This window comes from Mixophyes fleayi, chromosome 5 (genome assembly GCF_038048845.1).
Source record: "Mixophyes fleayi isolate aMixFle1 chromosome 5, aMixFle1.hap1, whole genome shotgun sequence".
Classification (NCBI taxonomy): Eukaryota; Metazoa; Chordata; class Amphibia; order Anura; family Limnodynastidae; genus Mixophyes; species Mixophyes fleayi.
In genome coordinates this window covers 80,547,073-80,569,902 of record NC_134406.1, presented here as the reverse complement: position 1 = coordinate 80,569,902, position 22,830 = coordinate 80,547,073, and the positions used below count along the sequence as shown (strand labels likewise).

Here is a 22,830-nt window from a genome sequence, read left to right as displayed (position 1 = left end):
GTTTATATCCCAGTTAATTCAGAAAAAATAATGCAATTTTTGGTTATGCATTCGCTCTACATGGGCTCAGTCCAGACACTCAACATGCCATATCCTGTTACAGAGTGCCACAAACATGCAGAGGGCAACCTACATAGAAACAGCCAGTAACGTAATATATTTCTGTATTTATAATAAATATAAACAAGGCACACAGCAACATCAATAGAAATACATTTATACAATACGCCATTTATTTCCATTTTTGTGTATGTCGGAAAGGGATCCAGCCACACTCCAACCCCATGGCCATGCAGGCCACCAATGAGTCATAGAGCCACAATCTGGTTACTAGTCCCACAGTCTCTGTGTTTACTGCGGGTTACCCTTGGAATCCCAATCCTCCTGCTGGGACAGTCCATCTCAATTATTGGAATGGCAGCTCATCCAGTGCACTACTTTGGGAAGTCGCTAATTATTGAAGTGTCAGACATTTGGCTATGGTACTAAAGTATGGGACAAACCATTTGTAATACCCTGCAGTTTCCAAGATATCTAGCACTTGTCTCTGGTTTTTGGGCCAGGCCAGACTGCCTTTATCTTCAATTGTTCTGGCCTAACCGTACTCTCCCCACACCATGCCCCAGTGCACTTACCATCCTCATCTGGCACTGGCTTACCCTGACTGTCATGCATGACCCTAAATTATCCCTACTCTACATGATATTCCCAAGTTTTAATAAAAAAAATGTTAATGTCATCCAAAAGCCAGAGCAAAGCCTTCAAACCATGCACTGGAAGGTAGATGGTGTGTATTTCATGAAAAAACAGCATGGCAATGAACTGAAATAGGGTGATTATTCTTGAGCCTCTGGGTTCAGTGATATCTGGCAATACGCTTTACTCAAGTCAAGAGTGGAAATATATTTTGCTCCTGCCAATTCAACTAACAAGCATCAATATGGGGCAAGGGTTAGGTGTCAGTCATAGTCACATTGTTTAAATCATGGTAGTCTACATAAAACCCCATTATCTTGTCATTCTTGCAGACAAATACATCAGAAGATGTCCATGGCCTGCGAGATGCCTAGCTCTATCTCCTGTAGCTCCCTATACAGGTGAGTTGCCTAAATGGCCTATACTAATCCGTTTCTTCATGGTGCATCACAAAAGAAGCATAGACTGGCTACCTTTTAAACTGTGCCTCTGAGAACTGCAGCACTTACTCCACCCGATCCTTCTTACAGGCATCAAGCTGCTTGCCCCACTTCATCTACACCACCCTCACGTTGGCATCAATGAGGAATTTAGGTAGTGGGGCACTACATGGTTCCTCCATCAGTAAGCAGCAAACTATGAAGCTACTGACTACGCACACTAGTATGTTACAAGATGCTTATATGGTAGGTGAGCTACTACCTACCTTCTCTATCAAATCAATATTGCATAGCTGATGTTGCTTAGGTGTTTTGAGGCTGTGTACAGTCCAGCTTATTCTGACATGTGGGCATCAGAACAAGCATCTTCTGTATTACTTAAAGAACTATAGCACTCTGATCATACCAAATCTTCTTCTTGGTCTGCACTTCTACAAGGTTAGTTTGTGCAAGCCCCATGAGATTCTCTAACTGATCTCTGAGCCTTACCACATACTCCACCAAACTTACATTCTGGGTGACCAGCTTCACTTCCCAAAACTCCCCAGACTCTGTGGCCACACAGTAATTTGAAGGGTGAGAAACAGGTAGACTCCTGCAACACCTCATGATAAGTAAACAGGAGCTGTGTGCTATAGCCTACACCTAGATGAGCTTTTAGAACAGATATGGTAGAGATCTTCACCTATAGCAGCCGCCTTTCCCGTAGAGCTTTATATGCTCACAGGTACTCAGATGCCCCCAGGTCTTCGGCTCAGAGTAGTAAAAGCACATCAAAGATGGCCGCAGCGCAGGTGGAATCAGAGTCGCTGGCCTAAGCTAGAGCGGATGGTCAGAGGCAGGCCGAGGACAGGGTCACAGGCAAATAGCGGAGTCAAAAGGCCAGGCCAACTAGCGATGGTATGGAGTCCAGGTAACAGACAGAGGGTCATACACAGAAAAGCAATCCAGGAAATACACAAACACAGCACAGAGCAGGTAAGCAAACAGAGTATCTGAACGCTATAACCGGCAGGGAGGCTAAGCCCTCCCTGCCTTAAATACTGATACTGGCAATCAGGGCTTTGCCCTGTAAAACACTCCCAGGCAGTGTTGATTACTAAACAGTGCCTAATCAGCCTGCAGACTTGGAGGAGCGCGCCCGGCTGCCTTGTATTGTCGGGGCGCAAGCGCAGTCATCTTGGCGTCCAGTCGCTGCCCTGGCAACGGTCGGGCCGAATCCAGGAACTGACGATCCGGTCGTCATGGTGACGGCCAGGACGCCAGGGGAAGTCAGAAGAGAGTCGCGGCGGTGACCACGGCCGCCGCAGCTCCTTTCACTGTGGCAGGTACCCCAGTCTATCCTATCCAAAGTTACGAATACCTTTAGCATCTACACTTTACCCAGAGACATTGATTGCTTCACTCATGAACACTTCTGCTGGGTTTTGGGAAGTCCTTGCAGGTGCTCTTATTTTGGTGGCTTATCATACATTTGCAAATGTGTGTAAATGAGATTCTGCATTTTTATGTGCAAGTAAAATAGCAGTTATTGTACTGGTTCCAAGCAGTGTTGCTGGGGGATTTTTCTCTGTATTTTTTCCTTTCTGGATAACCCCTCCATTTCAAGCACCTGCTGTGATCCTATAAATTGATTGAGCAACTTCCATTTCTGTATTGCTCTTATTTCAGGTACCAGATCAACCTTTAAATATCCTTCTTGACACCACGAAAAATGATTTATAGATCAGGGGACTTTGCTCTCTTACCTTTTTAATTCATAATACTCTATCTAATACTATAAAATAATGTAAAAGTTTATAAAAAAAAAATGACAAAACACAGTCACAATCAGCTTTGCAATGTACTTTTTATTATTATTTTGATTGTTATATTATTAATTATGCATTTTCTATGAAAATTATCTTTAAATAATTTTAAAAAAACAAATCAGTTACATGTTTAGTTGTATGCAAGGTTAATCATTTTTTGAGAGATAAAAATAGCTCATGACTGTTACATTTTTGATAACAACTTTGCTTGCTCCACAAGCTCTAGTTTTGCTACCGCTGAAAGATGGACTTCATCAGGACCATCAGCGATCCGAAGTGTTCGAACAGCTACATACCTGCAAGAAAAGTATGCTTACATAGAAGCTCATCATTTACACAATTATACGCCCTTTCAAATACCCTATTTAAAGTTTTTTCCACCCCACCCTTGGGAGAGGGATAGATAGAAAGTGTGCTCAGTATGCTAATAGCATAACAAGCAGTGTCCTCTTTTACTCTCCTGTCAGCTGTCTGATCCCTGCCAGTGTTAGTTAGGCTGTTTAGCAAACTAATTTACCAGTTATCATACTAAACAGCCTAATTAGCATGATAATACCCTGAACAACAGCCCTTGTCAAATTGGGGTGGTCTTATTGCTATAGTATATTCCATTACAGTATGCTACAGTATAATCCATTGTAGAGTAGTTCTGTCAAATAGCAAACATTTTTTTTTATATGCTCTCTTTTAATATTGATTTTTTTATATGCGAACAGGTGGCACATTTACTTTGAAAAGCCTATAGTTTAAAGAGACATTTTTTGTACACAATTATCAATATAAAATGCCACAATTTCCCATTACCAAAGAGAGCCACTTACATGAAAGCCAAAGGAAAATCCTGAGAAACCCCGGCGCCTCCAAAGACTTGGATTGCACGGTCTGCCACCTGACATGCCATTCTAGGAGCTACAACCTTGATCATTGCAATCTGCAAATACACAAGATCAATGTAATATATGTGTAATACAATAGAATAAAAATATTTCCCAAGACATCCATCATTTTAGCAAATAAAAGGAGCACCTTCTACAATTACCTGATTTGTGTTTTATTTACACCGGATAAACACGTGCCACCTAGTGATGTCAGATAACTCACTACGAAAGTGCGACGTGAAAGAATATTGAAAATGATTATATATAAAATAAAACTAGATAAGTGGACTACCTCATAAATCACACTATACCCGGTAGCACTTTCAATTAAATTCAGCAAAATTTTAGGCTACATATATAACTACAAAATGCGTATTGTTGCAACTCCTTGAATAAGCTGCTAAAAATTGGGGAAACATGCTGAGAACAATAGGTAACATACACCTGCTGTAAAAATGTATATAATCAATAACTTACTAAACCTTGCATTACATGTGAAGTCCGTGCCAGAGCTGTAACTAGGGTGGTGCGGGCGGTGCCGTTGCCCAGGGCGCAAACCCAAGGGGGCACAGCAGCAGCCCGCTACCTGCCTCTGTGCCCTGGCTCAATAACACACAGCTTCCCCCACCAGAAACAATTTGTTTCTTGCATCGGAAGCTTAGAACGGCGCTGTAGCTGCGGCCGACCGGCATCCTGCATTAGCATTTGGAACGCAAATGCGTTCCAAATGCCGAACTTCCTGTCAGTGGAACACATGTGCGTTCCAAATGCTAATGCAGGATACAGCTCGGCCGCAGCTACAGCGCCGTTCACCGCTGACCACCACTGTAAGTAAAAAGAAAAGTAATCTCCATAACAAACTGCTCATAAGAACAGTTTGTTATGGAGATTACTGATTTGTATACAACTACCCTTCTTACGCAAACCTTCCACCTACCTCCTCCATACCCTATCCCCTATTCCAGCCCACTTATATACCACCACTCTTTCCACCCACCTCTACTCCCACTGATCTCACGGACACCTTATTTTACTCAATCTATCTCTATTTCTCAACTATTTTTAATTTGATTTTCACAATATTTCATTAAGTCTCTTTTTTTTTTATTTAAAAATTTAAATTTCTATTGTATAATATATCTTGTTATCCTTATGAATATTTTATTTCTTTTGTATTTATTTTCATATATATATATATATATATATATATATTATTTATTTTATCGTAGAACATATGTGAGCTACAAAACATGACCTAACTAGTTCCACCTGCTGGAACACACGAAAAAAGAGGAGCAGTAGGTCAAATTCTTTTATATAACACACAATGACAGGGTTTAATGGGTTGTGTGTGTGTGTGTGTGTCATATATATATATATATATATATATATATATATATATATATATATATATATATATATATATATATATATATATATATATATATATATATATATAAATTTCTTTCAGTAAAGTGCTAGACACACACACACTAGGTTGGCCACACCCACTTGTCAAATGCCACTCCCACTTAGATGGGGGGCGCCGGTGCCCTGTCTCGCCCAGGACACCAAAATGTCTAGTTACGGCACTGGTCAGTGCTACAATGTCACTTCTGTGCAAGTAATGTGCAACCACTGGAAAAAACTTCATGACAAGCTAAAACTTGTGGGAACTGTGCAAGATACATGTAAATTCAGCATTAAGAGTATAATGGTCTGTTGCAAACACTCCTTTCCGCCCACATTTTATTATAAACGCAGCAGACATCGGTTGAAGTGATTTTTATATATATATATATATATATATATATAATGTATTTATATTATTTTATCTGTCATATTAATCTGGAAATTACCAAATATCTAATATTCAATACCTGGCTACATCTATTAACTGCTAGGATTTAGAATTCTATTGTACCCCATGATAAGATTTCAAATTGTAATCTCTGTACCTCTTTCCGAGCTTGTGCACTTCCGACTGTGTCTATGGTTTTTGCAGCTTTCAACGTGAGCAATCTTGCCTGATCAATAGCAATGCGACTTTCTGCTATCCAGTGAGCAACCACTTCCTGTGTGAAGAAAAACACAGGCACCACATCTGTTTATAGAAGTGTATGGACATCCTGTAATCCTAGGACAGTAATTTACTAAGGTCAACATACAAGCAGTGCGTTTGGTTCTTCCCCAGCCATATAACAGCAGGAAATGATACACCCCTAAGGCTTTTGTTTCTTTTCTCATGCTGCATTGTCTGTTTACCTGCACATCTTCTGAGTTGAGAGGTTTATTAGAAATTGTGCAGTCCATCCTTTCCAGAAAAAAAAAAAAACAATTTACTGTTACAGGGCAATACACCACTTTTAGGAAAGGCTTTACACAAAAGGCTTCTCGTGGCCATGTAATGAATGTTTCTTCGACTAAATATACTTCCTCACACCTGATACAGTGCAAGAATTAGAAATGTATTGAAGAACCACAAGCAATGGTCCTTTATACTGTTGTGAATTATAGTATGAATAATTAGGGCAGGCTTAGGAGGTATAGCTATTACTCGTTGCAAGTTATGTTGCAAGAGAGAAATAAATTAAGAACCAATGGGGTACTAGACGGGGTTGCAGATTTGAGGCCTGACCCTCTGATCTCCACATTGCCCCTTTACTAATTACAGAAGCAATGCCCTGCACATAACTATACAAGCAGTACCTTCCCTACACTGTCCCCTCACATGATTATGCCAATAACTGTCTCCTGGTGCTGCTGTACCCCACAGATTACACCAACTCCTTTTCTCAGACATGATGCTGCTATACCCCCCCAAAAAAGGCAGTGACTGTGCCCCACATAATTATGTCAGCCATTGTGACGTCAGATAAGGTTGCAGTGCCCAGAAATAATAGCACTGTGCCCCCCCAATTAACAGATTCTGCCTGTGATTATGCTCTACATCATTATAACAGCTTCTGTACTCCCAAATAATTGTCAGTCACTGCATGACACATAATTATGCTAGCGCATGTGCTTACATGATGATACAGCTTTTTTCCAAAAGCCTTCCTCTGGGCAGCTCTTGCGCACATTAGCTGAAGAGCGCTCTCCGCTGCACCAATAGTCCTCATACAGTGATGTATACGGCCAGGACCAAGACGACCCTGGGCAATCTCAAAACCTCTGCCCTCACCTGAGAAGACAATTACATAAAAATGATTTTGCCACCAAGTAAGGATTCTCTACTCTTTTATAAGGGCGACACTAATAGGCAAGTCTAAATAAACACTGGTGAAGTAGTAGTCACCCTTGAATCATGGGGTAAGAGGACAGAGGCATGGAAAATTGTAGACAGTCTTGAGATCAGACAATCATAAAAAGAAGGTAAATAAGTGATAAAATCATTTAAAGCTACGCCAAGCAAATGCAAAAACAACCAATTAAACACCTTGCGACTATTTATAAGTTAGCTAGAAATGTCAGGAATAGGGATTCAACATACTTTTCTGAAAATAGATGCAAAGAATTGTAATTAAAACATGGTTGTGAATATGCAGAAGATGGATGTATACTGCAGTCACACTGTAAAAGAGAGTGCCCAAGAGAGTGCCCATCAGCCGATGATTGAGTCCAAAAAAAGTTTTATTAATTGTCTAAACAACAACTTGTTTATTCTTGCTTAGATAATTAATCAAAGTTAGATTTTAAAATGAATGTGTACGAATTCTTCAAGTTATTTTTTGTTTGTGTGTAGACCTCCATAGTGCACCAACAATTAGTCCAGTGTTTTGCTTGTTTTCTTTGTACTGTTGACCCCAGGACTAGTGTAAGAAAGGATTCTACAGGCCCGGTGGTATGGCAGAGAGGCAAAGGTCCCCTCAGTGGTGTTCGAATAAAACAAAGACACAGGGCTAAAACTGCATAAACTTGTGAGTTTATACTCTTTGAATGTGAAAAAGCATTACCACAGCAGCAGATAAGTAGCAGTAGTGTAGGGAAGTAATACTACGATACCATCAACATGCAATGTTATTCAACATGTAATAAAATAAACAACACTTTAGGAATCGTGGTTCAACCATATGCAAACATAAATCAACACAACACAAGTCACTGACTAAATGTATTTCACTTTAAATTTAGGTACTGCGCTTCAGTGAAATGGATTTCACTGGACAGAAACTTTAGGAGACAACAGGTGGCTACAAATTATTTAGAACATTACAATAAATGCTGAGCAGCAGATAATATAGACCAATCAATCATAATACTTTTAGTGCAATTATACCGACACAAAAATCAGTAAAGATGCAACAACGAGTATTCCAGTTGGTTCAGGTTAGATGACTGTAGACTAGTGTCACTAACAATCCGGTTTTGGCTCCTCCCCTTTCCACAAGAATCTCTTGGCACCTTCCAGTTCATTCATTGCAATTTGCCCACTAAAAAATGGCAGATGCAATTTGCATTTAACTTCCCAGAGGCACTCTGGGGAACTGGAGTTTTTTGAATGAGTGCATACAGTAATATACCTGTGATTTGCAGGGTATTGCATAATTCCTCTAAATCCAAAATATGGTTTCTGATTAAATGAGATTATAGGATTATAAAAAGGTGTATTTATATTCATTTTTATTAGGAAGTTACCAAAACTAAAGCGACAGAAATAGCCTGTCAATAAAAATTACAGTTCAAAAAGGTAAGTAATTTGAGTGAAGAATAAGAATGGAAATGTATGTAAATTATCACAATATCACTATAGAACACAGTAATGACTAGTATCCATTTCTAGAGAATTGACACAGGATATATGCCACTCATCATGGGTGTTCCTTTCCAAATCCATTTAGATTTAGAGGAAAACAAGACTTTAAATGAAAACGAAACAAACATCATCCTGACAGGTTTGTACATGCAGCTATTGTACTAATCTCATTTCAGTTCCCTGCCCTGACAGGACTAGACATACAGGGTATACTGTGCTTCATTTGTATATTTGATGTATGTTCACTATCAAAATAAATTATTCTAACAGAAAATCTTAAATAGTTTATTTAGACATATACGCACAGATACATCATTGGTTATATGTTGTACAGTCAGAAGTCTGTTTTAAAGAAAAAGGGTGGCAAAGAAAAAATATAATCAAGGCAATTGGGCAGCACAGTGGCTTAGTAGTAAGCACCTCTGCCTCACAGCACTTGTGTCATGATTTTGATTCCAGACTATGATCTTATCTGTGTGGAGTTTGTATGTTCTCCTTGTGTTTGCGTGAGTTTCCTCTGGGTGCTCCAGTTTCCTCCCACACTCCAAAAACAAACTAGTAGGTTAACTGGCTCCTATCAAATTAGTATCTCTGTGTGTGCGTGCGTATGTTAGGAAATTTAGACTGTAAGCTCCAAGGGGGCAGGGATTGATGTGAGTGCAGAAATAGTGGCGCTATATAAATACCTGATGATGAAAGAAGGAAACATTTACTAAATTTACAGTGCCAGAAAAGTGTGAAAAACTTCAGCACACAATATGTATAATTATATATATATATATATATATATATATATATATATATATATAAACACACACACATTATATATATATATATATTATAATTGATAGATAATTATACATATTGTGTGCTGAAGTTATATATATATATATATATATATATATATATATATATATATATATATATATATATATATATATATATATATATATATATATATATATATATATTACACATACATACATACATACATACATACACACACACACACTTTTTCCACTCCACTGATAACTTTGTGTGCAATTTCTAACCCAAAATATTGCACAACAATTAATGTCAGTATAGACCTGGCAGAGAGTAGATGAAGGAATCTTTAAGCAAATATTTCTAGACACAGTCATATATTTCTATAAATAGTAATAAAAATAAAAAATAAAAATATTTCATGTCTATAAAAAAGAAAATGTATTTAAAAAAACCCTACAAAACGTAACAGTAACTAAACATGATTATTATTATGTTTCCTACCCGGCCATCCAGTTAGAATGTGTTAATGTGTCATCACCTTTCAGCCTCACCCATGTTTTCTCTATGGCTTGCGGAAAGGGAATTTCCAGAACCATTTATAACACTTTATTTCAGCTTACAGCCATAATGATATAAAAAGGTCTTGGATAACGTCTCAATTTGGATTGCTCATAAAGTACTATGGTGCTATGAAAAGTAAACATTTCACAGAGTACAGAGCCATTATTACACTGAGCAAGCAGCAGGACTTATCGAAGTGATTTCTTTCTGCATAATGAATAAGACTTACCCAGAATAAGATTAGAGATGGGAACTCTCACATTGTTGAAGTGCACTTCAAAATGTCCTCCATGAGGAGTATCTGAAAAAGTAAACGTTGGAATAAACCCTAATCTATTTAAAAGGACAACTGATCATGAAATTAGAAACTTGTATTAAACATTGCATTTTTATAATTCTCATTTCCATTTGTGAATCGCTCAATGTCCTGCTAAATTAGACAAGTGCCTCATCCCAAGCATGGCCCTGGAATGATGTTTGTGATGCCTCATCCCAGGCATGGCCCTGGGATGAGGCACTTGTAAATTTGCTGCCCTCCATGACCTGTTAATTTAGACAAGTTTGTTAATTATAATTCTCATTTCCATTTGTGAATCAGCGATTTCTCTCTTAATGATACATCTAACATTCAGAGATCACAAAGGAATTGGTTCCCTAAACAGATATGTCAACACCTGAGATCTGATGACTGACACAGCATTGAATCATTGTAACTAACAGCAGCAGCGTGAAAGTGGGGAGGGTGATCAATTCTCTTGGGAAAATATGCAAAGCAGCCTCTCCAAAATGAGAAGGGACTTCTGAAAAATGTAATTTAAACGGGAGCCAATACTCCACCCCTGGGTTTTGGAGCACGACCAAGGATTTGGCTGACAAGGCACATTCACCTGCAGACAGGTATACTTCAGCCTGCTTGACTTGGCAGGTCAGGCTGCTCTGGTCAGCAATGTGAAGAGCCATAGAGGCAGCCTCAATAGGCCGATTACTTTCAATTCCTTTCAATACCTTGTATAATATTAGGAATTCTCGTCCTGTGCAAAATATACCCCAGAGGTACTTCAGCCTGTTAAGTTTAACTGAATTGTACTAGTGAAGAATTGCAGAAGTAAAAATAATATAATATATAAATTTAGTACAAATATTTATACGGTACCACCTAATATACGTATAGACATGAGGGGGTACTTTTAAAACTTTTGCAGACATAAAGATGTACAAGACAATGTTTCAGAGACACGAATGTAGGAGAAATGTTAAAATGAAGTTGCAGCAAAAGAAAAATATATGTGCAAGGTGATTAATGAAGCATTACCTTCATAGCCAAACACTTTCAGTGCCCTTACAATGTCTACACCTTTTGTATCCATGGGCACAAGGATCATACTATGTTGCTTGTATCTGATAAAAAAAAACAAAAAAAAAAAACAATTAAGACACATGAATTAGAGAATAGATCAAGCAATTATGTCCATATTAAAGCCATTGGTCAAACTAATTTTTTACAAGCAAATCTAAACGTGTAGACATCTCTGTATGGCAGGCACTACACAGTAACCAACTAATTTAGGTTTGGACACACGCATTTCCATACTGCCTATGCCCATATATAATTTACAGTAATGGCATGTTCACGTAATTGCAACACAGTTAGATATTGATGTGTCAGCAGGTATGCATTTTTAGGCAGCTTATCTCTTGCAGGCACTGCAGGGCTGGTACAAGAATACGCCATGAAGATACTGACTATCAGCAGCACTTTATAACTTCTTCTAATTGGCTGATTGCGTATTGACCTCTCCAGCTGACAGTACTTAAATCATTATAGTTGTGGCTATATCATTATCAAAATGCAGCCTTCTATTTGCATTACTTAATTGACATTTTAATTTGAAGTATTGCAGGAAAGAAGATTCCCATTTGATTTATAAAGGGGGCAACAAAAGATGTTTGTATTTTTATTGTAACGTAATTTATATTTGTATTTAATTACATTTTATATTATAAATAAATGTCAAGATACCTCAGTACATTATTTTATTGTGCACAAGTCGGGTAATGCAATTTTTACATTTCCTGTTAAGACTGTCAAATTACAGCTAAACTCTATATCTACACTATTATGGGGTGTAACTATACACACTTGGTTCACCTGCGTGTAATATAACAGGCAGGCAATTTCCTTTATCAACTGGTTACTTAATGTTATTATAGATACAGTTCCTCCCTATGGTTTACGCTGTCTGAAACCACACATTACTGAAGAACGGGGAGGTAGCAAAGTATCTGTCCTGATAATTGGAGATTGCATACCCTTACGGGGTGACCAAGACAGGGACACTTGTTCTGGATTTTCATCAGTTTCTTGGACTGCTCTCTCCCTGGATTGGGTTCATATTAGAAGTCTCCTAGGGACATTGATGCAATTTAATTCCACATGTATAAAAATAATTTTATTAACTACTGATAAGCACATATTAATGCTACATTACTTGGTGGATATGTTTAAGGCTAATGGTGATTTTATATAGAGCTTAATAAAGTTTCAGCTTTGTAATAAATATTTTACTAATATTAATAAGTGTTACTGGTTTAATCGCTCGTTATTGTGTATTCATTATTTCAGTTGGTATAGTAAGGGGTTCGGCTCTCCTTAATTGGGAGCTGCTGTTCAGTAACTATTCTTTATTATCAGTGTGTTTTATTAGCGCCTGATTATGGCTGTTTTGTTTTAATAAGGAAAACTACTTATTGGATTAAAGACCCCCCCCTAACTAGAAAGTTGTTCTTTAGAGCCTGGAAATAGCATGCATGGCTCTGAATTAATCATTTTCAATTATCATTCTCCTCGTACAAAGCCATTATTCTGTATCTGTAGTTGTGAATTAAAGCTATATTTGAAGTTAGTATGATTTATTGCAAATACCTGGAGGATGATGCATTTTCTGTTTTACCCATTACAATCGCCACTTTGCAATTGGGATTTCCAGCACCTGCAGAAAAGGATTAAAAGTAACACATGAATATTAGATAACCTACAGCGATTAAAAGTGTAACAGAGTGTGTAAAATAACATACTGGTGATAAATTTCAGATCCGGCAAAGTTAGGCCCCCAAATCTTTTGGGTAGGGTCATACGAGAACAGGACAACCTAGATGGTTTGCCTCTCCCGATATGCTGGAGCATCAAAAAGTGAGTAAATGTCTTTGGGAGAATATAGGGGATGGTCCTAAATAGATACATGAGCTTGGGTAGGAGCATCATTTTAAAGGCCGCCACTTGGCCCAGCCATGAAACTTCATATGCTATCCAGGAGCTAGAAAGTTTCTAGAGTTGGGTTATTAGTGGAGGGTAGTTGACCTCGATAATCTCAGAGATGGTCGCGGGAATATGAATCCCTAGGTATGAAATCGATTTTTATTTCCAGACATATATAAATCTAGGCTTCAATCGGGCCAAGGGGTTTTATTAAGTGGAAGTGCTTCAGTCTTACTGGTGTTTAACCTGTAGTATGATGCCCGTCTATATTTACTCAGTATGTGATGTAGCGGATCTAGCGAGGATTCTGGGTCAGACACAACAACAGGACATCATCTGCAAATAGACACAGACTGTGGCTGGTCCCCCACCCCAGATCAAATTCCTTACAGGACTCAGATCTTCCATGTTTTACTATTTAATAATCCAGTTTTGGTGTATTTGTAAACAATTGTGCTAGGTTATGATTATGTTTCAAACTTCCAACAAATAAAGCTGTGCTGTGCTGATATTATAGTACTTTGCACTTTCTGGAATGTGTACATATATTCACCAATTGTTGTACTAAATTGATACACAATGGTGATGAAGGATGTCATAAGCATCGAAGATGAAAGTTGCACAAGCATTAATGCACAGTAAGAGAACACATGAATGTGAGTTGAGAATGGACAAGAAAACAGGAAAAAAAAATCTGATATGAATTACAGCCTTTAACAAGTATTTGGGTCTGTTTTCTATTGAATGCTTATCTAATTAGTTCACATTTCAGTTGACACATGGTACATATAAAGTAATTCCACTGTAAGCCTGATTTAATTAATCCAACTGCACTGTACTTTATTATGAAGTATTCATTTCAATGAAAACATACGGACCAAACCATTCACAATGTTCAACAATTTGCGTTTCAAAAAGAAGTCTAAAAACTAGAAAAGGAAATTAAATATATTACTTTTCTTCTCAGTTACAGTTATAAATGACAAATTAGTGGGACTCTATGGGGGATTTCAATTGCCAGCTATGTGCCACGCACATCGCCGGCATTTATGGTAAAAATCTCTGCCATAAAGTGTCTTACGGACATTCTGGAGACACTTCGCGGCTAATTAAAATCCCCCCTATGTGCTCTAAACAATACAATATGCATCAAGTTAGGTCAGTTTAAAAAATATTTTTGCTAAAAATAACACAATTAAAAAAAACCTTTATTGTTAGAAGTTCAAATATTCACAGAAATCCAGCAGCGCAGGTCAGGACATGGAACAGAAAACTCCAATAGTGTGTACCACTTTAAAATGAATCAAAATCATGCAATGAAAATCACCTGTGAGCAAACTCCCAATCACGTATCAAGCAAGCCATCTGTTCATCCTCAACTGTTGTTCCATGCAGCACTTTCCATTCGAAATATGCATCTGGATCGCTCGTAAAATGAGCATTCAGAGGTTTCAGTGTATTTCAAAGGCACAACTTTATCCTGATAAAAACAAACTCACATAGTGTAAAATCATGCCTTTAAAATACACAATGTGAGTTTATTTTTTATCAAGTTGAGTATTGTGTATTGACAAATGTATTGTATAGGGATCATGATCTCCGACTGTAGGTCATAGAAGGATTTCAGAACACCTAACTGATTTAGTGTAGTGACGCTGTACTTATCCCATGCCTGTTGTCCCTTCCTTTTATATTATATTTTATAAAATATAACTATAAAAAAAAGGTGAAGATTGTAAGAGACGTATGTACAGCACAGTGGCTTAGTGGTTAGCACTTCTGCCTCACAGCACTGGAGTCATGAGTTTGATTCCCGAAAATGGCCTTATCTGTGTGGAGTTTGTATGTTCTCCATGTGTTTGTGTGGGTTTCCTCCAGGCGCTCCGGTTGCCTCCCACACTCAAAAAACATACAAGTAGGTTTATAAATATATATATATATGTTAGGGCATTTAGATTGTAAGCTCCAATGGGGGAGGGACTGATGTGAGCAAGTGCTCTGTACAGCGCTGTGGAATTAGTGGTGCTATATAAATAGCTGCTGCTGCTGATGTATATGCGTAACTTTTACATTTATTCCAAATCTTGAACACCATGAGTATTATAAGCACATACACACACGTATATATTATTTAATATCTACATACTGTATACAGTAAAAAAAAAAGGGGGCGCAGCTAAAGTCTATTACTTTTTTATTATTTGAAATAGGGAATGCAAAGTAAAAGCATATCAGAATATTAAAAATCAGCACTCATCTCTACATTTCGAAAGAGCCAACATCAGACTACTGAACTGGCTAAGACTCAGGGTTTCCCAAACCCAGTCCTCAGGGCTCCCTAACAGTGCAGGTTTTCCATATCTCCTTGCTGGAGCACAGGTGTATTCATTACTGACTGACACATTGTAACAGATCCACAGGTGGTCCTAATTATGTCACATGTGATCCAGAAAACCTGCACTGTTGGGGAGCCCTGAGGACTGGGTTTGGGAAACCCTGTGCTAAGTCCATCCACTATAGAAAACTCTGTGTTAAGATGAATTAATATAGTTCAAAATGTGTGGCTTGGAGAATAAGGCAACAGTTTAAATAGGAGGGAAACCCCTCTTACACCAATTAGCATTTCTGACTCTTGAAGATTGGACTTTTAAAAGGGAATCAGCAGACCAAAAAAAAAAAAAAAAAAAAGTCTACGGCCCTAGTGATACAGATCAGACTACTGCATTAGGTCAAACACTGATTGGCATTATTGATTATGAACTTAAATTTGCATTTGGAGTGTAATAACCACATTTTCACATGTGAATGTTTCTTGGATGAATTCTAATACTCATCTTATAGTATTAAATCATACAAAGGCTTATATTTGTTAAAACAAATATACATGTTAGCTAAAAGTTTGTGTATAGCACACCATTTTTTAATGTGTATATGTTTTACATTTGGAAAGAAGGAAAGTAATGTTGCAACAAATGTTTTTTCTCCAGAAATAATCTTACACCAGAATATATAGATGAATACAATCCGTTAGATAACAAACCAAAGGTAAATATTATCACGCAATAGAATCCAGAACTACATCTGCTTAGAATTATTTATAATTATTTTGTATTAGCTTCATTAGAAATGGAGAAAAAAGCAAGTTTATAGCAAGGTTTCTTTACAGACCATGTCTGATTTCCATGTATTGTTTAGATATGTGTGCCGTAAATGTTGAAAATGATTTATGGTCTAAAAGAAGTTTTTACGCTGATTCTAAAATTTGTTTAAACATCGACATTTACAGAGAAACAATAAACACAATTATCACTTACATCACAGTGTAACAGTTCTAAAAACGTAAAGCTTCATAAATGAGGTTAAACGCCATTTGAGAGGAGAACAGATCTGTATTGCATACCCCAAATACGCTTGTATTTGGCAGGATGTCCTGATTCCCATTCCTAAAATGTAGTAGGAAGTTGCGATTTAAAAATGGAGCATAACAATTAGGGGGTGTGGCTTGGGAGGACTGCGCATTGCCTGAGCGGATAAAAGGCAGGGACTAAAATGGTCCATTTCCCAAATCATGGATGTTGTGCGATATGTTTCTTGAACTTGTGGTCCAAACATAATGCATTCCCTTTCTGTACTACTGAACAAAAAGCTGTGTTTGAATTAAATTTGTAAGCAAGAAAAGTGTGTAGACCCTAAGACATGTAAAGTGAAACAGACGGAAGAATGTTGTGTGCTATGTGAGTAAGTGACTTCATTAAAGGTATATTGTATTGTATATTTAAAGTCGACTCCTCTCAGCTGACTAGATGCAGCCTTTTGGTGATCAGCTAATACTGCTTTACACATTCAATCTCATTTTATCCTGCACTTCCAGGGTGCATCCATGATCAAACGGAGCATGATGCACTTCATCACAGTCAAATAGAATATAAACAGGATATTTCTGCTTAAGTACAATGTAATGAAATAAAATGTTTCCAGGTTCAGAATTTATCTAAAACAAATTAACCCTAGCAGGAGTTCACTACTAAAGATATACTGATGATATACTGAAGACAGATACGACGCTTCAAGCAAGGTCCTACTGTAAGTCTGTTGTGTTATGCTCAGGGGAGACCCTCAGTCAGTATTAGCACCAGCTCAGCAGCGAGTGGAGTCCAACAGCCTCTCAGGTCTTCACCAAGGACTACAGCAAGGCAAGATGGGCTTGGCTGCCGAGAAACTGCAGGCCACGGCCCTACTAAGCTTACAGACGTGAGGGATAAGTAGACAAGCGGTAAAATAATACTGGAAAGGTATCTGACAGCAGTCCAAAGGATTCCACCAAAGTTGGAGAGGTACAACCGGGTCTGGTACACAGTAGCAGATATCCATCACGTCAAAGGAGGATCCAATAGAGTAATGAGGACCAAGCCGGGTCTGGTACACAATAGCAGATGCCTATCACGCCAAAGGAGGATCTAATAGAGTAGTCTGTTCAAGCCGGGTCTGGTACACTAGGAAGTCTCAGGAGATGCAGGGAAGAACACAAAAAGAGAGCCAAAACAGGAAGCGAGGAGTCAGGAGTGTAACCTGATGCCCTGACACAGGGCTTGTGTCAGAACGCAATTTACATAGAGAGGAGTTTTGAATTCCCCGCCGGAGGTCACATGATCGGTGCTGCCGCAACCCGGAAGTGACAGACGGCCGGCTGCGCGAGGAACGTGGAGCAGTTAGTATTACATGTTGAAGGACAGCCCAATATACTGTAAAAGCTTGAGGAGAATTAGATCAAGCTTTTCAGATACATTTGCCAAAAGCAATTACTTAAAATTATTCCATTGGCACACCAAAAAAAAAAAAAAAGTGTTTAAAGGCCTAGATTACTAAGCCATGGCTGAGCCCCGATATGAAATATATGGATCATTGCAATAAAAAAATAGAATAAAACAACTAAGCGAATAGTTACTATAATAGTTAGAGCTGTTTAGTGCAGTAATGATTTAAAGCAGTAAATGAACTAGTTCAACAATTATAATTGAAGCAGCTAACCAGCTAGGATGGGTTTAGTCCAGTAAGCTTAGAGTGCTTTTATCTCCTAGCTATAAGCTCAGCTGCACTCTAGTAATGGTGGGGTCACATCCCTGAATAACAAGAACTGTCCCAGTCTAATTGCGATATAAAATGAACAACATACAAACCATTGTTGATTAAATGGTACCCCTCCTTCTCTATGTCATAAATGAAACCGGCATTATATAAATAAGCTGTTGTGGGCAGAAGTTTCTGTGACACTAAAATAATGTGATTATTCAGAATTATTCAATGTACTGCAAGCTGGCAACTTGATTCATAGAATATTTCTTGGGAGCACAGGGACATTGTCAGCACATAGGATGTCCCCAACCTCACTAATACTCATGCATGTTTATGTATGCCCAGAATATGGCCAGCTGTATGCGATTTGTAGAAAGGTGAATACAGAACAAACTATACCACTGTAAACACACAGTAAAGGCCTCCATTACAGTATGATGCATTCGGTCATAAAAAAACGTGTTCTTGCATGTGTATGTTGAATAGCATATATCTCTAGATATGTTCAACTCAAAACACAAACTTATATTTCTACATCAGGCATACAAAGAGATGCAGCTTGACAGTGTTAGTAGTAAATATCAAAGTTACATTACCCTAATAATATATACTATAATGTAATTAACAGTTATATTCATAAGAGAGTAGTCCAAACGTACTTGACAAATAAGTTATCAGAATAAACGGCCGCAATTTTATGTAATCTAGCAGCAAATTAATGAATGAAGTACTATCAGATGGAGGGGCCAATACACAAATTGCCACTCAGAAATGGTTGGACAGTGCTGCCGGTGTCTCATCATGATGACATATATTTACACCAGTACTTACAAGAAGATACTTCTCTAAGAAGCATATCTGAGTATCTGTCCAAATCTCATTAATTTGCATCTTCAGTGGGCATGCCACACTTACATGAACATGCCCTTACTGTATTTAACTTACGCTTACCTTAGTGTAAAATCATGCCTTTTAAATACACAATGTGATTTTGTTTTTATCAGAATAAAGCTGACTATTGTGTATTGACAAACGTATTGTCTAGGGATCATGATCTCCGACTGTAGGTCATAGAAGGATTTCAGAACACCTAACTGATTTAGTGTAGGGACGCTGTTCCCATGCCTGTTGTCCCTTCCGTTTATATTATATTTTATAATATGTAACTATAAAAAAAATGGTGAAGATTGTAAGAGATGTACGTGCAGCACAGTGGCTTAGTGGTTAGCACTTCTGCCTCACAGCACTGGAGTCATGAGTTCGATTCCCAAAAATGGCCTTATCTGTGTGGAGTTTGTATGTTCTCCACGTCTTTGTGTGGGTTTCCTCCTGGCGCTCCTGTTGCCTCCCACACTCAAAAAACATACAAGTAGGTTAATTGTCTGCTATTAAAATCAATCCTAGTGTGTGTGTATGTTCTGCTACACCAGGGGGTACATACATTAAAACTAGAGCAAATGACGTAAGATGCTTTCTGACAAGATAAATATTTCACTGTCAAGTTCACGTGTAAATGTACACTATAAATCTGATAATTACTTATGCTTTAGCAACCAACTCTATGGAATGGGCACTATAATGTATTCCGACATCAAGTTACTTTTCCAAGATCATTTCAGTAGAGCAATGAGTAACCATATTAGCATTCACATCTCAACAAACTTCTTTATAGCCTGTTGTTTTTTTCCCCAGAAATATTATTCAAAACACAGCCGTTTCTTTTTCCATTCAACCATTTATTATACTGTCTTGTACTGACTGTATTGTATTCTTGCTCTTAATACAACAGCTGTGGATTTTACTGCCAGTACTGCATATTGTTCTTGTATGTTTGGGAAATTCAGGCTCCTGTGACTGAGTTTCCTTTTCTGACTGCCATGTCTGAGGGGGTGGGTATGTGATTGCGATGACCGCCTGCAATGTCAGGGTCACCATTTTAAGTGACGTCAATCACACTGGCGGTGTTTTCTGCTGTCGGGGTTTATAGCACACATATCAGAGATGTTGGCTGTCATTTTTTAAGTGTGTATTTTGTACATGTCGCGATTATAGTGATCGGCATTTTCGTGTCTGTATAACTCTTGTCGGTGTTGTAGTCATCGGAATGATGACTACCACCGGTATGAGGTTCATTCTACTACCCTAGCTGATGCTCACATTATTTCTCACACAGATGTAGCTATTGTAAACAGAGCATCTGGCACATCAAGGTTTCATTGCATTGTGTCATTCCTTACTTATCATTTCTCTTTATAATATCATAACGCAACTCCCAAAATCATACCTTGCTTCTTTCTTGACAATTGGGATCTTCATCCTAGGTATTACGGAGTGAATTAAAAATATCAAATAAACTGTGACATGAATTGACCTGGTAAAGCTTTTGCCACGCAGGCAATCACAAGCAGTGTTCTGGTGTTAATTGCTTCTGATTGGTTGGTTTGTGGGGAAAAACGCCATTCATCTTTGGGTGTTCCTAGTGAGCATATTGCATTGTTTGACATGGTGTTATATTTTATTCCTTCTGGATTACCAAGTAAGAGGATTCCCATAGGACAATGTTGTGGAAGTCTTTTTATTTATGGCAACATTGGCACCTTAGTTGACCAAGTATAAACAGCCTGATGTCTCTAAGACTTCTGTTCATTATATTAAAATAGTAAAATAAACACGAAAAAAAAAAGTTTACTTGAATAGAATACTCCCCAACCTCTCACTAACCGCTAAAATCTTCTTTTCTTTTTGCTTGATCTGCAGTAGCCCAATTGGTACGCCATAGTCCAATGGGGAGAGGAGCAATAAGAAAACCCAAACATACAATAAAATGGTGCATAAGTAAATTAGTCCTTAATGACCAAAGCAGTGAGTCCTCGAGATTCCCTTCGCTGACAGCAAATCACAGACGGTTTCTACATGTTTCGTCTATCTTGGAAACTTTCCACGAATATTGAAACAAATGGGAAACCTCCATGGCTAAGTGACCTTGTAAATGAGCTTTTAATGCTATTTACGTGAATAAATAATTTGATTGATTGATAAATAATTTATATAAACAGAGAAACCACAAGCATGGGTTCCTTCTATCATAGCAGAAACCAGCCTCAGATTGGTTAGCACATGACTGGAGCTTCTATGCAAGCAAGAGGCGGAGGTGGGTGGGGGGGGTGGGGGGGGGGTTTAGGAAAAGTTGCATAAAACAGAATGCCTCCCTCATAGTGAGATTAAGGGGGCGATACACCCTGCCTGTATATCATCATAGGTGTGGGGAACTTCCATTGACTTGGACTTATCCTAGGGCCCATGTGATCATCAAGGGGCTCCTTTTTTTAAAATTATGATCATCAAGGGGGCACTATTATAAATTTAGAATATCAAGGGGGTGCTATTATTAATTTAGAACATCAAGATGGCACTTTTATTTATTTAGAGGGCACTGTGAATCCTGACATGCAATGGTGAAGTGCAGGCAGTCTGAGATTAGCAGCTGATTAGGCTAATCATGTGACTTGACTTACATAATAAACTGTTTTTGTGATGGTACTAAGCTTTGGTACAAAAGTCACTATAACAGTCGGTTATCAGGAACCTCAGTTGGCAGTCAGAGAAGCAGATGAAAATTCAGTCACAGGTCAGTCATTATTTATTGCTGTTACTGTTTGAGAATACAATATCTCACAGTCTAAGATAAGCTTTTTTTTTTAACCTAAATGTCATATAAAAATATAGTTAAAATTAACACTAATCCCCCATTTTTGATATGTATGAAAATATAGTTTAATACTTTAGTCCTAGAGGGACAACTGACAAATTATTATGTTTAAACAGTTCTAAATTTTGATGCTGTAAATGACACAGCCACAGCCATCAACAAGTACTACTATGGACAAAATCGTCGGTGGACATTGATAAAGACGTATTAGTATGTAGTATTTTTTCTATTAGTGTGGATGATTGCAGCCTCCTATGTACAGCTGTTTGACCCTCATGCTTATATAGCATATTATTGTTTTAGGCGCCTATTTTCAATGCATTTCATTTTATCTTTATTCAAATGATAAAGACTCAATGAAAACCCCTGTAAAATTGCTCAACTCTCTTAACCCTCCAGGAAAGTCTTCTCATATATGGTTGTTGGAGATCGAAGCCCCTATCATGTTGCTGCGATACCTGAATGCCTCACAACTCTGCAACCAAAACATGACTGCATGAGCATGACTTGAAACCCCACATCGCAGAGGCCACCATACTAACACGTTGTGCCAAGGGGCAGCGTGCCTTCACACCATTTATTTTAGGGACTGCCCCTTTTAGTTCAAGCGTCTGAAGGTCCCAATTTAGCTGTGTATTGCCATGACCATAACAAGACTCAGGAACACTCCTTCCAAATGGTGGAGATCAACTTTAGTAATCAGTGCTTCTTACACGGACAGTGGTACACCGTCTGCTCTAGAGTCAGAAACAAGAAGAGTCTCCACGTCCTGAACCCCATCAGAAGAACCAGTAAAGTTGCTTACAAGGAAGCACTGATATTATATACACAAATACATTGCAAATGGGGTAGTATTATTTAACCTGCTAATATAACAAAAAA

At 38.1% G+C, this 22,830-nt stretch overlaps 1 protein-coding gene across 2 annotated transcripts in view; it reads right to left on the bottom strand.

The window, feature by feature from the left end:
* Window positions 1–2,987: 2,987 nt before the first annotated feature.
* Window positions 2,988–22,830, bottom strand: part of ACAD11 (acyl-CoA dehydrogenase family member 11) — a 64,379-nt gene continuing 44,536 nt past the window's right edge. For both annotated transcript variants that reach the window (XM_075212456.1, XM_075212455.1), the window contains 7 exons: window positions 12,834–12,900; window positions 11,223–11,308; window positions 10,140–10,211; window positions 6,855–7,009; window positions 5,784–5,900; window positions 3,769–3,878; window positions 2,988–3,243 (listed from right to left, as the gene is read on the bottom strand). In XM_075212456.1, coding sequence (XP_075068557.1) covers window positions 3,132–3,243; window positions 3,769–3,878; window positions 5,784–5,900; window positions 6,855–7,009; window positions 10,140–10,211; window positions 11,223–11,308; window positions 12,834–12,900 — 719 coding nt within the window. In that variant the 3' untranslated portion in view covers window positions 2,988–3,131. The remainder of the gene's footprint in view (window positions 3,244–3,768; window positions 3,879–5,783; window positions 5,901–6,854; window positions 7,010–10,139; window positions 10,212–11,222; window positions 11,309–12,833; window positions 12,901–22,830) is intronic.